At 43.1% G+C, this 17,947-nt stretch overlaps 1 protein-coding gene across 1 annotated transcript in view; it reads right to left on the bottom strand.

The window, feature by feature from the left end:
- Window positions 1-13,528: 13,528 nt before the first annotated feature.
- The window catches only part of UST (uronyl-2-sulfotransferase), a 485,915-nt gene continuing 481,496 nt past the window's right edge, over window positions 13,529-17,947 (bottom strand). The window contains exon 8 of the mRNA XM_006872058.1: window positions 13,529-14,126. Coding sequence (XP_006872120.1) covers window positions 13,843-14,126 — 284 coding nt within the window. The 3' untranslated portion in view covers window positions 13,529-13,842. The remainder of the gene's footprint in view (window positions 14,127-17,947) is intronic.

The raw sequence follows: 17,947 nt of genomic DNA, 5'->3' as shown, positions 1-17,947 counted from the left end.
CATTTCATTTTTGACAGTTTCTAATTTTCCTACATTCATACTTTGTACATTCCATGTTCCAATTATTAATGGATGTTGACAGCTGTTTCTCCTCATTTTGAGTTGTGCCGCCTCAGCAAATGAAGGTCCCGAGGGCTTTACTCCATTCGCATCATCATGGTTAACTCTACTTTGAAGAGGCAGCTCTTCCCACTTGCATTTTGAGTGCCTTCCAACCTGAGGCGCTCATTTTCTGGCACTATATCTGACAGTGTTGTACTGCTATTCATAAGGTTTTCAGTGATTAAATCTCCGGAAGTAATTCATCTCTCCTTCTTCCTAGTCTGTCTTCATCTGGAAGCTCATCTGAAACCTGTGCACCGTGGGTGGCCCTACTGGTATTTAAAATACCCGTGGTGGCATAGCTTCCAGAATCACAGCACTTCACAAGCCACCACAGTACAACAAACTGACAGACGAGTGGTGGCTTGTATTATTAGGTGCCATCAAGTTGGTTCCAACTCATACAGACGCGCTGCACAACAGAACACAACACTGACGAGTCTGCGCCATCCTCACAATTGTGCTTGAGCCCATTCCTTCTGCCATTGTATTAGTCCATCTTGTTGGCTGTTTTTTTTTTTTTTTTGCTGACCTTCTACTTTACTGAGCATGATGTCCTGCTCCTTGTATGAGCCAACACATTAACCTTGTTAATTTACTATACTATGAGGCTGTGAATTGGCAAGATTTGTAATAAAATCTTAATTTTGAATAGTGCTTTTCATTATCACTACAAAACAGAGGAAAAGAATTCTTGAGACTCAAGGGTGCTCACTGGATCCTTGTCTCTGTGGAAGAGAAAAGAGCAGTGTTGCCTCTGCCTACTACAGTGGTTTCAGCTTAGTGTTCTGTACCGAGAGTCAGGAAAATAGCCAGAGGCCTGAATTTGCTAATAGCATTCCCAATGCCAGTTACAATGAAATTTTCCATCTCGCCTGTCTCCCAGGACCAGTTCGTGGGATTGTTGTTAAGTGCCTTCAAGTTGGCTCAGAGTCAAAGCAACCCTGTATAGGGTTTTCCGAGGAGCGGTTGGTGAGCTTGAACCGCTGACCTTGGGGTTCAAACTGACCTTGCAGTCCAGCACATTAGCCTGAAGTGCCACACCTGGGAATCCAACAATAAAATAAAGGGGAGGGAGTCTTTTGGGAAAGAGAAGGGAAATGGAGAGAGAGCTGGGAAGTATTGTTTCCGCCATCTTTTCCTTCTGTCCACCTTCATCCGTTCCTCCCTCTACGCCCTGACCCAACAAGTGGAAACTGATTTGCCAGGGAATCTGTGACATCTAAGGACAAGGACATTTTTAGATTTTCACTCTCAACCAAGTTTATGTCTTCATCCAACTACATTTCTGTTTTTCTCTTTACTTCCTAAAAACTAACATTCATTTGCGCTATAAGTTTTAAGTAGAATGTTATAAAGATTGAACCAGGTAAATGGTAGGTCTTAATCAAGTGAGTCTCCATGTCAGACTTGTGTGTAGAATTACAGCTTAAAATGTTGCTCCAATTGGGCACGCTGCCTCTGTTGAGTTTATTCAGACTCCTGGGCTAGGAATTCAATGGTTGCATTCCCCCTTGACCCACAGGGGACTCGGAAGTCCTGAGATAAGCATAGGCAATGATTGACAAAAGGGAAAATTATCCCCTATACATTAGCTGTGTACCACAGTTCGAAACTACCAGCTGTTCTGCGGGAGAAAGATGAGGCCTTCTGCTCCCGTAAAGATTTACAGCTTCGGAAACCCTGTGCTGGGTCGCTATGAGTCGGAACCGACTCCACGGCACATAACAACAACAACATACACTGGCTGTTGAGTCTTGGTGTGGTGCTGCAGGATAATGTGCTGGACTGCAAGGTTGGTTTGAACCACAAGGTTGGCACTTCAAATTCACCAGCCACTCCTTGGAAACCCTATACAGGGTTGCTATGAGTCAGAACTGGCTGAACGGCGCTTATCTACTACAACAACAACAGCAACATACATTGGCTACAGAGGTGCTAGACAAGGAGTCTAATCTAGAGGGTTCTAGAATCAGTTCTAATTAGGATGTGAACTCATTGAAGTCAATTGCCTCGAGCTTTAGTTTTTAATCCATATAACTGTCTACTCACAGGGTTGATACAACCTATGAAAGCATTTTAAAACATGACACTAACTATACAAACAGTATATGCTCCACTGAAATAAGGTCTTACTACCAACTCCTAAGTTAGCCATTCAAATTCACAGCAGCACCAACTCTCTGTACTTTGATGAATACCAGATAATAATTTAAAGTGATTTTAATTTTAGTACATGTGTCTTAATGCCAATTATTCCACATAAAACCTCTTCTAGATATTGATGCTGTTATCAAGTTTAGCTGGTCAATACTGAAAAGCATTTCAAACTATCTGAGCCTTTTAGATTTTCATCTCTTCAGAAAGAGAAGACTATAGATGTACAGGGTCACTATTTTTAGCATGAAGATGGTTCAAAATGTTTGGTTCCTCTGTTTCTTGCATCTGATTCCACAAGAGGTTGGTCCAGTTTGTTCGAGGCTGGTCAGAGGTCTGCTTTTGGGTCATGTTCTCCACACTTGGTCTGAAACTCTTTGAGCTGGGCTGGTTTCAACTGCATCTGCTTTGCTAGAAAGATGAAACTGGTCATGTTTTAGGTGGTCTATCAGAGCTCTCAGGTCTGTACACTCTTTTTTTTTTTTACATTGTGAACTGAATGATAATTTACATAGGAGAACATCAGCTGTACACTCATCATTTCATTACAATGATTACAATCATCATTCAACAGTATTTGCTTCCATTCCTTCTGTTTTGTTTTTTTTTAGGGGATGGGGATGGGGAGGTGTACACAAAAACACTGAGGAATATATAATAATTTAAACAAACAAAGGGCACACTCTGCAAGTCTGCCTTCTGGCCGCCAGCTCTCAGTCCCTCTCTTTCCATGAGTCCAGAGTCCTCAGCTGCTCCCTTGCTCCATGTCTTCATCTCTGCCTCCATCCCGGGTGTATCTGCTTCTCTGGATAAGGTCCTGCATTCCACTTGTGCTCTTCTCTCTTGATGGTCCTTGGGTCCTCTGTTTCTGAACTGTAAGATTAACTATTCCCCCACTTTTGTTACAAAACTTCTACTCTCTATTTTTTTTTTTTCCCAAGGTCTGTACACTCTTACCTGGAAGTCAGACTATGCTTGCTGTAAAAAGAAAAAGAATTGCAGGGATTGAAAAGGAAAGATTTTTGTTTTGAAGAAAGTAACAAAACCAAAAACAGACCCCTGTATATTTTGGGTAAATTAGAGCATGTACTTTACATGTTATCAGGAGGGAGCTGTCCTTGGAGAAGGACATTATGTTTGGTAAACTAGATGGTCAACAAAAAGGAGGAATACCGTCCAAGAGATGGAGTACCACAGTGGCTACAACAATGGGCTTTAATCAAACAGAGCTGAGATTGTGAGCATGGTGCAGGACTGGACGGTGTTTGCTCTTTTCCACACAGGGTCGCTGTTAGTCAGAACTCACTCACTCACTGACATCCAACAATAACAAATGAGAGCTGGGCTTCCAACCCCTTTTCATAGTATGATGTATATAGAAAAGGGTTAGATTTAGACTCTGGTGTTGGCTGGAGAGAATCTGGAAACCCAGTCCCCCCTGCGCATGGCTGCATGTTCGAGGCTGATGAGATCCACAGGGAAATCCTGTCTCTAAGAATAATGAGCTAGATGAAGGGGTGAATAGCCACATTAAACTCCATACACCATCACATTTCAAACTAAACTCATCATCCCCATAAAAATCTCTCTTGCCCCGTAATCCTGCACATACCATCTGCAGCTCCACCCAAGCTGGAAAACTAGAGTTAATGTTTAGCTCCTTTCTCATTCATTTAACTCAACAGATCTTTACTGAGCACCTTAGTGCAGGACGCGACTTCCAGGGTGAAATTGTCATGGCGTCATTGTCAAGTTCTGGCTTCTACCCTGCTTCTTTCCCAGCCCCATAGGCACCTCCCAGCTCATGCTCACTCAGGGTCTACAGCAGCTTGACGAATGAGCTCTGCTTCTAGTTCTGCGGCACATTCCTTCACCCATTACATCTGTCAAAGTCAGAATTTCATTCAGGTATTTCTCATCTCTCTCATGCCACCCATTGGCCAAGCCCAACTGCAAGGCAACAGACACTGGAGCACAGCTGTCTTTAGTAAAAATGTTGCTGAAAAATGGTAACAACAAAACCAAATCAGATCCCATAGCCTGGGAAAGGTAACAATTGATTGACTGATGTTGTATCTTAAACACACTGTGTGTCCTGTCTGGACCACACTGCTCTCAAGTACTGAAGGAAAAGAAGCAAGTGTTTCTGTTCTCTTGAGTAGGTTCCAACTCATAGCAACTTATATAGTGTTTTGTAGGCTGTAAATCTTTAGGGGATCAGAATGCCTCGTCTTTTTCCCATGGAGCAGTGCAGTTGGTGGATATGAACTACTGGCCTTGCTTTTAGCAGCCCAACACATAACCCACTATACCACTTAAAATAGGCTCCCTAAAATAGAAGGTTGTTGTTGTTAAGTGCCATCAAGTTGGTCCCAGTTCATAGTGACTCTGTCATAGGATTTCCAAGGAGGAGCTGGTGAGTTTGAACTGCAGACCTTGTGGTTCAAACCAACCTTGCGGTCTAGTGCTTTCTCCCACCTCGCCACAACAGGACTCATAAATAAGCAGGTATTGGGGAGGAATTAAATTTGGACAGACCCACTGATTACTTGAGTAGATTGTTATGGACATGGCTCCCCCTAGTGTACTGAACAACACAGGCGCCCTGGTTGTAAAACTTGAGTTCTTACCTCCAGTTACCCACCTGATGTGAGCAACTGGAGACCTCTGCTTTGCCACTGCATAAGGGGAGAAACAGGAACCAATTTCCTTTATTCGATTTGATTTGAGGGTGGATCATCTTGAAATTAATGAATTGATTTGAAATACCCAAATAACATTATGAAGTGTCAAATTTTACTTTAAAAACATTTCTATTTTTTTTAAGAAATGAAGTCCAGTCCAGTTCTAGTTTCAGCTGAGTGAATTCGATTCCTCGTGTGTCAGAATAGAACTGCGCTCCATGGGGTTTTTGATGGCTCATTTTTTGAAGTAGATTGTCAGCTTTAAACTTCCAACTCTTTGATTAGCAGTCAACCATGTTCATCTTTTTCCACCGCCCAGGGACTCTTTCCATGAAGCGTTGTTGTTAAGAGCTATGGAGTTGGTTTCCACTCACAGCAACCCTGTATAGGGTTTCTGAGGAGCGACTGGTAGGTTTGAAATGCCGACCACATTGTGGTTAGCAGTCCACAAGCAACAGTGTTAGAAGATTCCTGATTAAATGAGGACATTACTAAGAATGTTATTTGTTTCCATCTTTTATTTATCAAAATGCTAATCACCTGAAAGAAAATATTTTCCTCAACCAGTATGCAAAGGCATCTTGGTTTCAGGCAGAATTCCTGTCTCTAGAGAGTGGACAAGGTTCATTTAGAAGTTCAAGAAACAAACTATTGCAGAGAGAAATAAACTCTTCCAATGAGGGGAAATGACTTTTTTTTTTTTTTTTTATGTTTTATTGCGAATTATGTGATAGTTTACATGGGAGAACATTAGCCTTACATTCATCCTATTGTATATCATTTCATTGCCATGGTTATAATCCCCTCCATGCATCATCAACACCCAAAAGGTATAGCCTGCAAGTCTGCCCCCTGGTCGCCAGCACACAGCCTCTCTCCCTCTCTAGGTCTAGAGTCCCCAGCTGCTCCATCTCTGGTGTCATTGTTTCTTTGGATAGGGGCCTGCACTCTGCTTTTCTCCCTTGATGGTTCCAGGGACCTGCCCTCCTGGACTGCAAAGTCAACCACTCCCCTCCTTTTGCTACAAAATGTCTACCTTTACATTTCCAAGCCTCACAGTCAGTCCTGATAGCAATTATTCACTATTTTGCCACATGAGTGCTATCCCCATCTCCTTTTATCAGCCCCGCCCAGAGAACAACACAATGTTTCTTAAAGCATCATTCCCAAAACCCTAGTTTTAGAGGATATTAATAGATTTTTATTAGAAATTAGGTTCAACAAGCAACCTAATTATATTAAACTGCAGGACTTCCCAGACCCTTAAGGTACCATCATATTGTAAAACTCTCCAAGCAAGAACTAGTAAGACTGCAGCGTTTCTGAAATTATTTGACACGATGATTCAATGTGCGTTATGTGTCTACCTCACACACTTGGTCTGTGCATTATCCTTAGGGAAATGTGTTAGAATTCCACCTATGTTCAGTTAAAGATGTAGAACAAATAGGAAAAAGAGCTGAAGCAAGGGAGAAAAGAAAACAGTAAATTTGGTACAAGCAAGTAGAATGATTGTGGTCAGTATTATAACACTCATCTATAGGTGAAAAATTAGTAATGTGACATTTTAAAGTCTCAACTAAGAAGCGGTGGGTAGATTTGAACTGCTGACTTTGCAGTTAGCAGCTCAAAACATGACCCATTAAGTTACCAGAGCTCCTTCTGCCCTGTGTACTCTGATGCATATCCAGTGGATCGTGTCTTTCCTACTGTCTCTACTCACAATTTCAAAGTACTGTCTTCCAAGCCAGGTGCACGTTTGGAAGTATGTCAGTCAACACCACCAGAAGAGAAGAGGGATCAGGGGCACCGACGGACATGGAATTATGGGAAATTCCAGGCTCTCTTGCTGGGACACTACTTTCTGTGGAGAAAGTGAGACCTGCCTTGGTCTAGGAAGGACTGTGGCTCATGGTCTCTTAGCATTTGGGGAGTACAACCAGTGGTTAGCAAGTGAATTCCAACTCGTGGTGACTTTACATGTGGCAGAGTTGAACTGTGCTTCAGTAACTGACTTTTCAGAAGCAGATCAGCAGGTCTGTCTTCTGAGGTTCTGCTGGATGGGCACAGATCTCCAATTTTGAGTTTAGCAGCTGAGTATTTTAACCATTTGTACTATCCAAGGAGCTCTGGTAGCGTAGTGGTTACGAGTCGGGCTGCAAACCTTAAGGTCAGTGGTTCGAAACTACCAGCCGCTCCGTGGGAGAAAGATGAGGGTTTCTACTCCTGTAAAGATTTACACCCTCGGAAACCCTGTACAGGGTCGCTATGGGTCGGAACCGACTCGACGGCACTTAACAACAACTATCCAAGAACTCCTTAAGAAGTTAGTAAGTGCTGTTGAGTCAGTTCGGACTCAGAGCGACCCTGTAGAAGGTTTCCAAGGAGGCCTGGTGAGTCTGAAACACCACCCTTGTGGTTAGCAATCCAGTGTTTATCCTACAGTGCCACACCAGGACTCCACAGGAGAAGTAGGGGCTGGGCTACGGTTCATCCGGAAGCAACTCTTGGTGTTCAGTGAAGTCCTATTTTCTTTTGAATGCTTTCCAGTTGAGTTGACTCTAGGCACAGGAAGTCAAGTGACTGACTCAAAACTTGAAGTGAAATAGAGCAGCTGGGACTCGAACTCAGGGACTTTGCTTGTGCACAGGCCCTTGCTCTAGTCAGTCATGACTCTGTATCCTGGATCCCGGCACCTCCAGAGCTGCTATAGGCAGCTGTCCTGCTTCGTTTGGCATGGCCCGTCCTCTGGCTGTCTCTGCTCATGACTGGGATAAGAGGAGTGTTACAGGTCAAGTCTGAGATATTCTAGCAGCTCAGAGTGAGGCAGACTGCCCCGGGCCTGCTCAAAGCACACAGTGTATGGTGCAAATCAGAGTGAAGATAGCTAAGATTCCACAAGGAACAACTTTGCTCACAGTTTTCCTCTGCATGGAGACTTTTTCCTTCCCCTCTTTTTTTAAAAAAATTTTTAAACAAGGGAATCTCCATGTTTACAAGTTGAAATCCAAAATGCACAATTGGTCAGTTCACGATACTATGACCCACGAACATCTGTGGGACTCAGCAGTGCTCAGAGCTGGGTGCCAAGCCTGTACTACGAAGAAAGGAATTCTCCAGTGAGTAACGCGGAGGAGGCCCCTTAGGACCTGGGCATGGTGATCCTCTAGGGCTGGTTTCCAGGGGCAGGTAAGCCCTTGAATTTTATGAGCCCCATGTTGGAGATGAGTCCATCTGAAACCCCCTATAGGAAACAGGGCAGGCCTCTTGGTTTTGCCTTGACAAAAAATGAAACTCTGTTATCTGAGATGGGTAATTCTGTTTACCAAGAAGCAAAAACTCCTCTGCATCTTTTGAATATAGAGAAAAATCTTATATAAAACTGGATTTGTTTTCACATCTGCCTCTGAGGGTGTCTGTGACTGAAAACATTAGGGCCTTCCTCTGTGAAGAGGGTACCACAGATCAGGGGCCCAGGGAGCCAGCCAGAAAGACTTCTGTGGTGCTGGGCAGAGTTGAAGGTGCTTTGACCTTTCCACTCTAGATTCTAGGTCATTAGGTAGACTTGGGTTCTGTAGCATTATTATAAAGGGTTAGTTTGGTAGATACTTAAGTGGTAAGTCAACTCTTACTGGCAAAATTAGCTTGTGATGTGTTGACGTATCTTCTCTGGACCCTGGTTTGCTAATCTGTCCAATGCAAGAATGAGCTTGGTGGTTGCTAGAGCCTCGACAGCTCTGAGAGACGGTGATTTCAGGCTTGCTTCTCTCCAGTCAGGCTCCTATGGAGCACAGTGTACCCCAACACACAAGGAATCTCCATGATTCCAGTGACAGGCAACTGGCCAGGTCAGTTGGTTCTTCTGCTTGAATCTTCTGTGGTTGTCTGGGTCCCGGCACCTGGCTTGTCACTGGAAACATGTTCCATGTGCTTTTTTCTTAACAGACAGCTCCGATCGGTTTTAGTCTAAAATAGGCTTTTCCCTATATAGGACATTAAACATTTTTTTCTTTCCCTTTTTTCCCCCTTACTGATTATTCATTTTCAGATGTGAACAAAGTCACTTATTTTTTTTTTCCATTCTCTTTAAATGTACTTGAGTGGAATTTCACAATTTAACCCATTAGACTACTTTTTCCTGAATTACTATGGATCACCATTCTGTATTTTACAGAAATATCTATGGACTCCTGTTGTTGGATCAGCACTGGACTATGAACCACAAGATCGATGGTTCAAACCCACCAGCTGCTCCTCGGAAACCCTACACAAGGTCACTATGAGTTGGAACTGACTCGACAGTATTTGATAATAACAATCATCCAAAAAGAGCCCTGGTAGCGCAGTGGGTTGTGCACTGGACTGCTAATTGCAAGGTTAGCAGTTCTAATCTACCAGCCACTCTGTAGGAAAAAGATGAGGCTTTCAGTTTCCCTAAAGTTTTACAGCCTCAGAAACCTTATACATAGTTGCTATGAGTGAGAAAGACACACAGCCACACCACCACCACGATTATCTATAAAATTCAGTAAACTTCAAATAGCACACTGGAAAATCCTGCAGGTTGTAGTCCATTTACAAAAAAAACTTCAAACTCAGCAAGCAGCTCCAGAAGTGAGACATTCATTTTTATCAGTACCTTCTCCTTAAAGTCCATTCCCAGGCAAGCATCCTTTTGCTAAGGTCCAGAAGAACACACTCAATAGTAGAGAAAGATCACACATACCTCCCCTCCCCACCCCCATCACTTGCTCTTTAAGAATCTCAGATCCTCACTTGGAATCAAGTACAGAAATGAGTTTTTCTTTCATTTAGTAACAAGATCTTAATTCTTTTATTTTGTGTAAGTCCTACATGGTTGGAATTTAGTGTTCGGTGTCTAGAAAGTATGGTGGTCTTTCTCATTCTCAGAATGCTGTCTCTCATGTTTCATTTGAATGAAGTAGTGAAATTCCCCACAGAGGGCATTTCTGGATCAAATATGCTTGCCTGGGAGGTCCACGCTCTCTAGCTTTCAAGACTGACCATGTCTGAGAAAAGGATCAGGGCTCACACTCAAAGGTGGGGTATAGCCTTCCTTTCGTATCACTGCAGACAGAACCCATGCTACTGTTGTTAGGTGTCATTAAGTCAATTTCAACTCGGAGTGACCTGATGTACTACAGAAGGAAACACTTGCACCATCGTCAAAATCGATGCTATCTGCGAGCCCATTTGTTGACACCCACTGTGTCAGTCCATCCCATTGAGGGCCTTCCTCTACTTAACCAAGCATGATGTCCTTCTTCGGGTCCTGGTCTCAAGTATGTGAGATGAAATCTCAGCATCCTGACTTCTAAGGAACATTCTGACTGTACTTCTTCCAACACAGATTTGTTTGTTCTTCTGGAAGTCCATTGTACTTTCAATATCCATCAGCACACCATAATTCACAGATACCTGATACTGGAGACTGATGATTCAGACAAAGCACCGTTGACACTAACCCAGTCAGAGGAAATAGCAGCCAAACTGAATGTTCAGTCTTTCAAGAGGATCACTGAATGACAAGTGCAATTTTTCACTCAGCATTTTTGATGTCCCAATTACCTGAATACAAGTTTTTAAAATGAAGTTAGAAGAATAAATACAGAATTTCAACATCACATTTTGAGAAAACAAAAGAAAAATACAACCCAAAAACCCCTTGACTCATTAACGAGGCTGAGGATGTTGCAAGTCTGTAGGAACTTTTCTTTCTAGTCATCAACAGAATAGAGAAAAAAATTCAGCTTATTTTTATTCATTTATTTATGCAGATAATGAATAAGTTAAGGACCACTTCATCTCAAACACAAATTGCTTTTATTTTAGCTACGCTAATGTTTCAGTTCCATATATAATTTTGAATTTCCATCAATGTCAAACACCATTTAAAATTTTTTCCTTTCTTTTCACAAAAAGATTTACACGTACTTTTACGGCACTCAAGGAAAGTAGGCTGATGGCTCATGGCAATCATTTTGCTTTTCAGAAACATCCATCAGACCCAAATAAAATCATTTTAATTAACTCCTTCCTGAGTAACTAAAACCTTGGAATGTGCCGAAATGTTATAATAAATAAGGTCGTCAAAGATTAACCAGCTTAAAATGTATTTTTTTTAAATTAAACTATGTAAAATGTACACTATATTTCATGAAGTACAAACTGTGTCGGGCACAGAGTCAAAGGAACGTGCTCATATGCTCCAAACAAACTGATGAAGTGCCTTGGCTTGTAGAGAAAGAGGGGAAACCAAGGGGCTGTTTGTTGGGCCAAAGTAACATCAGGGTCTTACATGACAATCAGTCAACATCTTTTGTGACTGACTGAGAGAAGGGTCGCTGCTGAAACGAGATGTGTCCATACACGCATGGGAAGAATTGTCCATCGGAACCTGAACTAGAAGGAGGAATTAAATGACCACTGTCCTGATATTCTGACCACAGCAGAGAAAACTTAGCCTCTCCTCTTTAAGGTGAAATTCAACTTTACTTTCAGATTATCAGATTGCACAGTGTGTAAACTAATCATTATTGTTGCTGTTGGACTTAAGTGCCGTCGAGTCGGTTCTGACCCATAGCGACCCTGCTGTATAGGGTTTCCGAGGAGCGGCTGGTGAGCTTGAACTGCCAACCTTGCGGTTCAAACCGACCTTACAGTCCAGCTCATTAACCCTCAACGCCACACCAGGTCTCCAACAACCAGTATTCTTTCTATGTCATTTCTAGCAGACAGTAAGTAGTTTTTGTTTTGAAGATGATAGCTGTTCTCTGGGCTGCCTTCTAAAAGTAACCTTGGTAACTAGGAGGGCCCTGGTCTCTCTGAACAGACAAAGGCTATCTCCTCTTCTAAGAACATTCCCCTCAACCACTTCTCTGCCCCAGTTCTCTGGTGGCAGAAAGAAAATCCACAAGTGGCTAAGTGCTGGATTTTGTGCCTCTGATGGCTCCAGCCTCCACTGGATTCCTGGGGCGGGGAAGCCTTCTTAATACATCTCATGATAAAGTAGCCTTCTTATGCACTCGACAGCTTCCAAATGGCTTTTACATCTTGGCAACCATACAGTTGTAGCGAAGGAAGGAAAAATTCTAGAGAGGCTTGTTGGTTTCTGAAGATAGAAACTGTGTAACTTGTATAACACCAGAGTCTTGGTCACTATTAAATATTTCCAACTCACACTTCGCTCGTGGTAAGCTTAGAAGGGTGGTTCGAGGGGAAAACGCATGAAGTAGACAAACTTGGTTATAAGTGTCTTGCTGGTTGCATGCCCTGTCCCCCAGAATCTGTACCCCTGCTTCTCAGCTAACAGTGTATATTATGCACTCAGGCATGCATGTGCTTTCAGTTGGGTTTTTAAAAAGTGAAAACAGTTCAGAATAGAAAGAGATTGCTTTCTAATGATTGGACCAAGGCATCATTGCTGGGCAGCAAGTGATAGGGGTGGCAGGTGGGGAGGAGAACTATTTGGGGGCCAGAGGAACTGCCCAACATCTACTCAGATCATTCTGGGAACAGCCACCTTCTCAAAATGCTGGGCAAGTAGTTTTGTACCAAGAAACTCTTGATTCTTCTCTTCGTGATGCCCCTAGTAAGGAAGCTCAGGTGGAAGCTGGTTTCCTAAGAAACGGGACTGTATTTCTGTTGCTGCCTGCACAGAACTCAGAACCCCTTCTTATGAAATCAGGTCTTCTTAGAGTTAGAAGGTGAAAGAGACCACATACGATGGGACCCAGCTTGGTTCAGGATTGGGACTGATAAGATTATGCGCTGTATGTGGTTAAGGGTTAGGACTTCGTTCACAGGGGTCAAGTTGTTGTTGTTAAGTGCCGTCGAGTCGGTTCCGACCCATAGCGACCCTGTACAGGGTTTCCGAGGGTGTAAATCCTTACGGGAGTAGAAAGCCTCATCTTTCTCCCGCGGAGCGGCTGGTAGTTTCGAACCGTTGACCTTAAGGTTCGCAGCCCGATTCGTAACCACTACGCTACCAGAGCTCCTTACAGGGGTCAAGTGCTAGGGCTAAATTGGTTCCTGGGGACATCCACTGAAATCAAGACCACGGAGACAGATGCTTCTTATTGGCTGGAAAGAACAAGTCCTTTCCCCAATGCCTCACAACCTCCATGTGATCTCTCTTGCCTATACTCTTTCCCTTGTTCTGCTCCTTTGTAATGTTAGGATGGCGCTGGGGCAGGAAATGCCTCAAGGCAGCTTGCCATGCACTTTGACCTTTGAAAGGGGCTCAAGGCTCTGGATTGGTTGGGAGGGGGCAAAGCCGAATTGCTCTTTCAGAGAGAAGTTGACCATTCTTGATGAACGTATCCCCTGAGACAGATCAGAGGCAGAATTCTATTCGATGTGAGTAGAAACCACTTAAGCAGGGACTTATCCTCCTCTATCTGGCTTACCTTCTCCTCTTAGATCCTTCTTCAGTACATGTCCTGGTCTCTAAAGTGGTTTTGTATTTCTACAGAAACAGGCAAATCTAGATGTCTCCTACCAACGAGGTAATATTTTTAAGTGTTATTTTACAAATGCTATGATTGGGCTGTGGGGGTCTATTTCTCCCGCTTCCTCCCATTATACTAGGGGAGGAAAAGCAATTTTATGATGAGATGTTCTTGTGATGGAACCGTTGAGTATCCCTGGGAAGGACCCAAGGAGCCAAGAAAAACATAGAATAAAATTAAACAAATAAAACCCGCAAAACCGGGCATCTCCCAATGACCCCAACATGTGGGAATGTTTTGTTCTTTTTAATGCAGCCAAGCATTAATATAGTCCCTTAAAGGTTCTTTTTTCTCCCTCCAAACAAACAAACAAACAAACTTTCTGGAAAGGGAGATGAAGCCATGGTAGGCAATTCCACAGTGTTGCATCACCTCTTATAAATATCTTCTAACCACTTGTCATCATCTTGCTCCTCATCATCAATGGGCTCCTCAGTTTCCAGTGGAGTTGGGATAAAGAAATGTGGTCTCAGAGGGGGCTTGCTGACATGAGACTTCAGTCCAAACTTGCGTTTCAGCAGGTGGAACTGCTCTCGGACGTAGTGGTAGAAGTCATACTCATATCGCATTCGCTGGTAGAGGATCTGCACGGCCTCAGGCGAGGGGACAGTCTTCTTCACGGTCACAGTCATGTTTCCAAGTTTCCTATGCTCTGGAAGAGAATGGATTGGGCATGAGCAGTCATTCATTTGCTCTTTAATCACGGTAAATATGTATGTACCAAACATTTCTCATTCCCACACTCATCACACACATAGTTCAGTGAGACGAATTGTGTTCATCATGGTGGACAACCATCACCAGGACCACTTTCCAAATTTTTTTCCAACACCCTTAGCAGAAGTTCAGGGTTCCCTATGCAATAGCCTCCCTTTCCTGCTCTCTCCTTCTTGCTCTCAAATCACCACAAATGTAGGTTTGCATTCGTGTGCCTATCCTCGATATTTCATATAAGTGGAATCATACAATATTATTCTTTGATGAGCATTCTTAAAGCTTTCATTTAAAAGGAACAATGGTGAGGGCCAGTACTATTTGGATAAAACTGGCGGCACCTAAAGAAACGAAGCATCCAAGTAATGGAAGTGAGAAATGGAGCCCAACAATATGTGGAAAGATCTCACTCTCTTCTAAATGCTCACAGCAACATTAGTTGACTAAACATAACAATCTAACTTCCTTTTCACATGGTGTGAAACATAAAACTTGATCAGAATTTCATTGTTAACTGTTCATTACACATTCCCTGTACAGCACGGCTTATCCTCTTTTCCTCTTCCCTTCCTGTTATACACAGACATTCAGAATGAGGCAAACGAAGACTATCACCTTTCACCTTGTGATTAATGAAAAACTTTCTTACCACATTTGAATACATACATTGGCTGGTTCCATATGATAAAGGCTTAACTGCAAACCACAGTTGGTGGTTCGAGCCAACCAGTTGTTCTGTGGGAGAAAAATGATGTTTTGTGCTCCCTCAAAGATTTAAGGCCTTGGAAAGCTTATACAGAGTCATTATGAATTGGAACCAACTCGATGGTGCTTAACAACAACAGCATTTACTAAACATAGCTCTGAATGGCTGTTCCCAAACTCAGATTCACCCTAGAGGACAAAGACTTGGCATTTTGAGGTTCATTAAAATGCTTTCAGAAGCCTCCAATAACAGCTTTGGAATTAAAAGAGAAAAAAATTTTTTTTCTGGTGGTAATGGCCTCTTTGGAGTCCTGGTGTGGTGCTGTGGGTTAATGTGCCAGACTATAAAGCCATTTGAACTACAAGGTGGGTGGTTCAAGCTCACCAGCTGCTCCTCAGAAACCCTACCACATGGTTGTTATGGGTCAGAATTGACTCCACGGCACTAAACAACAGCAATGACCTCTTTGAAATAGGATCTAGTCTTTCAGATTGATTTTCTTGAAATGCATAATACCCATTTGGAAATATTATTCCTAGAAATTTTGTTAAATAAGTACATGTTATGAAGGAGCATTTTATATTAGCCATCTTCTCTGCAGATATTCTATCTAGCTTACCGGGAGGGAAGGCATGTTACTGGGCCTTCGTTGTTTTTGAAACACTTAGTAATTTTAAAATGCAGAGTTAAAAAAATCTCATTAAAGACAAGCATGAATGTTTTTGAACCCTGAGAGGTACAAGAAAAAGCATTAACTTCTTTCCAGTTTCTTATAATTCTTTTCTCTTGAAGTACTCTCAATATCACGTGGTTTTGTTATCTAATACAAGGGGGGAAAAAAGAGAGAAGATTCCTGTGATTTTTAAAATGAATTTATTAGTGAAATTATTTGGTCAATTTGTTCCCAAAATACATAAAGCATTTTAACACGTGTATTGTAAGGTGCTTTACTCTATCTATTTATCATCTATCTATCCATCCATCCATTACCTATCTATCCATCTCGTCTCTCCTACTTTGGACATGTAGTCCGGAGGAAACAATCATTGGAGAAGGATGTCAAGCTGGGTAGGGTGGAGGGTCAGAGAAAAAGAGGAAGACCCCCAATGAGATGGATCGGCCAGGTGGCATCATTGATGGACTCAGGGGTGGCAGCGGTGGTGAGGTTGGCCCAGGATCGAGCATTGTTTCGTTCTGCTGTGCATGGGGTCGCTATGAGTCGGTTCCGACTCGATGGCACCTGACAACAACAACAACAACATTATCTATCTGGCTCAGTCCTATGATAAAGCAAATGGTTAACAATTGAAGTTTGAACCCACCAGTGGCCCCTCTGAAAAATCAGCCATTGAAAACCTAACGGAGCACAGTTCTACTATGACACACCTCGGGTTGCCATAAGCTGGACTCAACTGGATAGATAGCAACTGGATTTTTGGATATGTTCATTTTTGCTGAGCCGATTTCAATTTATGGCGACCCCTATGTGTGCAGAGCAGAATTGCTCCATTGGGTTTTAGACTCTGACTTTCTAATCGCAGATCGCCAGACCTGCCTTCCAACAGATGTGTCTCCTGAAGTATCCATAGCTGTATCAGGAGCCCTGGTGACGCAATGGTGATGCGCTCAGCTATGAACCAAAACATCTGCTCCGTGGGAGAACGACGTGGCAGTCAGCTTCCATAAAGATTTGCAGCCTTGGAAACCTGATGGGACAGCTTTACTCTGTCCTGGTGTGGGGCTGTGGGTTAACACTCTGGATTGTAATGTAAGTCTGAATCTCAAAGGTGGCGGTTCAAGCTTACCAGCCACTCTTCAGAAACCCTATACAGAGTCACATTGAGTTGGAATTGACTCTACAGCACTTAACAACAACAACGTAGGATCGCTATGAGTCAGAAGTGACTGAAAGACAATGGGTTTGGGGCTTATATATTGCAGTTAGCTAAATAGTGGGGGTTGCTGGATAAAGAAGATACAATTAGAAAGGGGGATTTTATCTAAGAAAGGGAGGGTTGAAATAAATCAGGAGCACGGTAATCATCCCCTCTCCCCACATGAAGGCACCCCCTTGGAGCAATCAATGTTCCTGGTCTCCTGCCCCAGCCCCTCTCTAGGGAGTGGGCCAAGGGCCAAGGCTGGAAGGGTTTTCCTGATGGTGCATTTGAGAGTGGGCGGGCATGCCCCCATTGGAGGGATGTGTCTGTCTGAGGACTTTGCATCTTCCTCAGAGACGGAGACTGCAGCTGCTCTGACTGTGCTGCGGGTGACCAGCAAGCCCCCCTAACTCAGGACGGAAAATTTGTGGTCCAGATCTCCCCTCACCTATGTGGTAGGTTTCAGAGTTGACTTTGGCTCTGCATCTGTCTAGTTTCTACTTCTATTTCACAGTTAGTTTAGAACCCAGGTAGGGAAAAGGCTCGCGATTAGTCCCTCAAATCCCAATGAGGAGTCACACGAAACATCTGCTGTGATGTCTCAGCTACTTGGATTAGAGGTACAGTTGGTATTGTTGTTAAGTGCCATCTAGTTGGTTCTGACCCATTACAACCCAGTATAGGGCTTCTGAGGAGATACTAGTGAGTTTGAACCACTGACCTTGTGGCTCAAACTGACCTTTTGGTCCTGCGCTTACCCTACAATGCCACACCAGAAGTCCTAGAAGTAGGTTAAGGGTTCCCAAGAAACTTTCTAACCGCCAACGAAGAAGTTAGCATTTACAATGTCCCTTATCTTAAACCAATTATTCATAAGTGTTGTTATGAAATGGTTATGAAACCAGAGAAAAATGTCTTCCATAAGTATTTATTTTACAAAAATGTAATGCTATCAACCTTTCAATAACATCCTTAGAGACAGTTTGGTCGTGCGTTCCCTGGGTATGTGGGAGGGAATAGCAGCAGTCTTGTCTCCACTGGTCTGGCTGGATGTGGGAACAGTTAGAAGACCCAGGACACAAGTTCTTCAACCTCTTGAGAACCTATCAAAGCTCATGCTCAGGAACACAAGGTGTCCTGGATCCCACGTATGAGTATCTCCAGCACTTATGTGTC

The sequence above is a fragment of the Chrysochloris asiatica genome, unplaced genomic scaffold (assembly GCF_000296735.1).
Source record: "Chrysochloris asiatica unplaced genomic scaffold, ChrAsi1.0 scaffold00182, whole genome shotgun sequence".
Lineage (NCBI taxonomy): Eukaryota > Metazoa > Chordata > Mammalia > Afrosoricida > Chrysochloridae > Chrysochloris > Chrysochloris asiatica.
The sequence above is the reverse complement of the archived record's forward strand: the minus strand, read 5'-3'. Positions and strand labels throughout refer to the sequence as shown.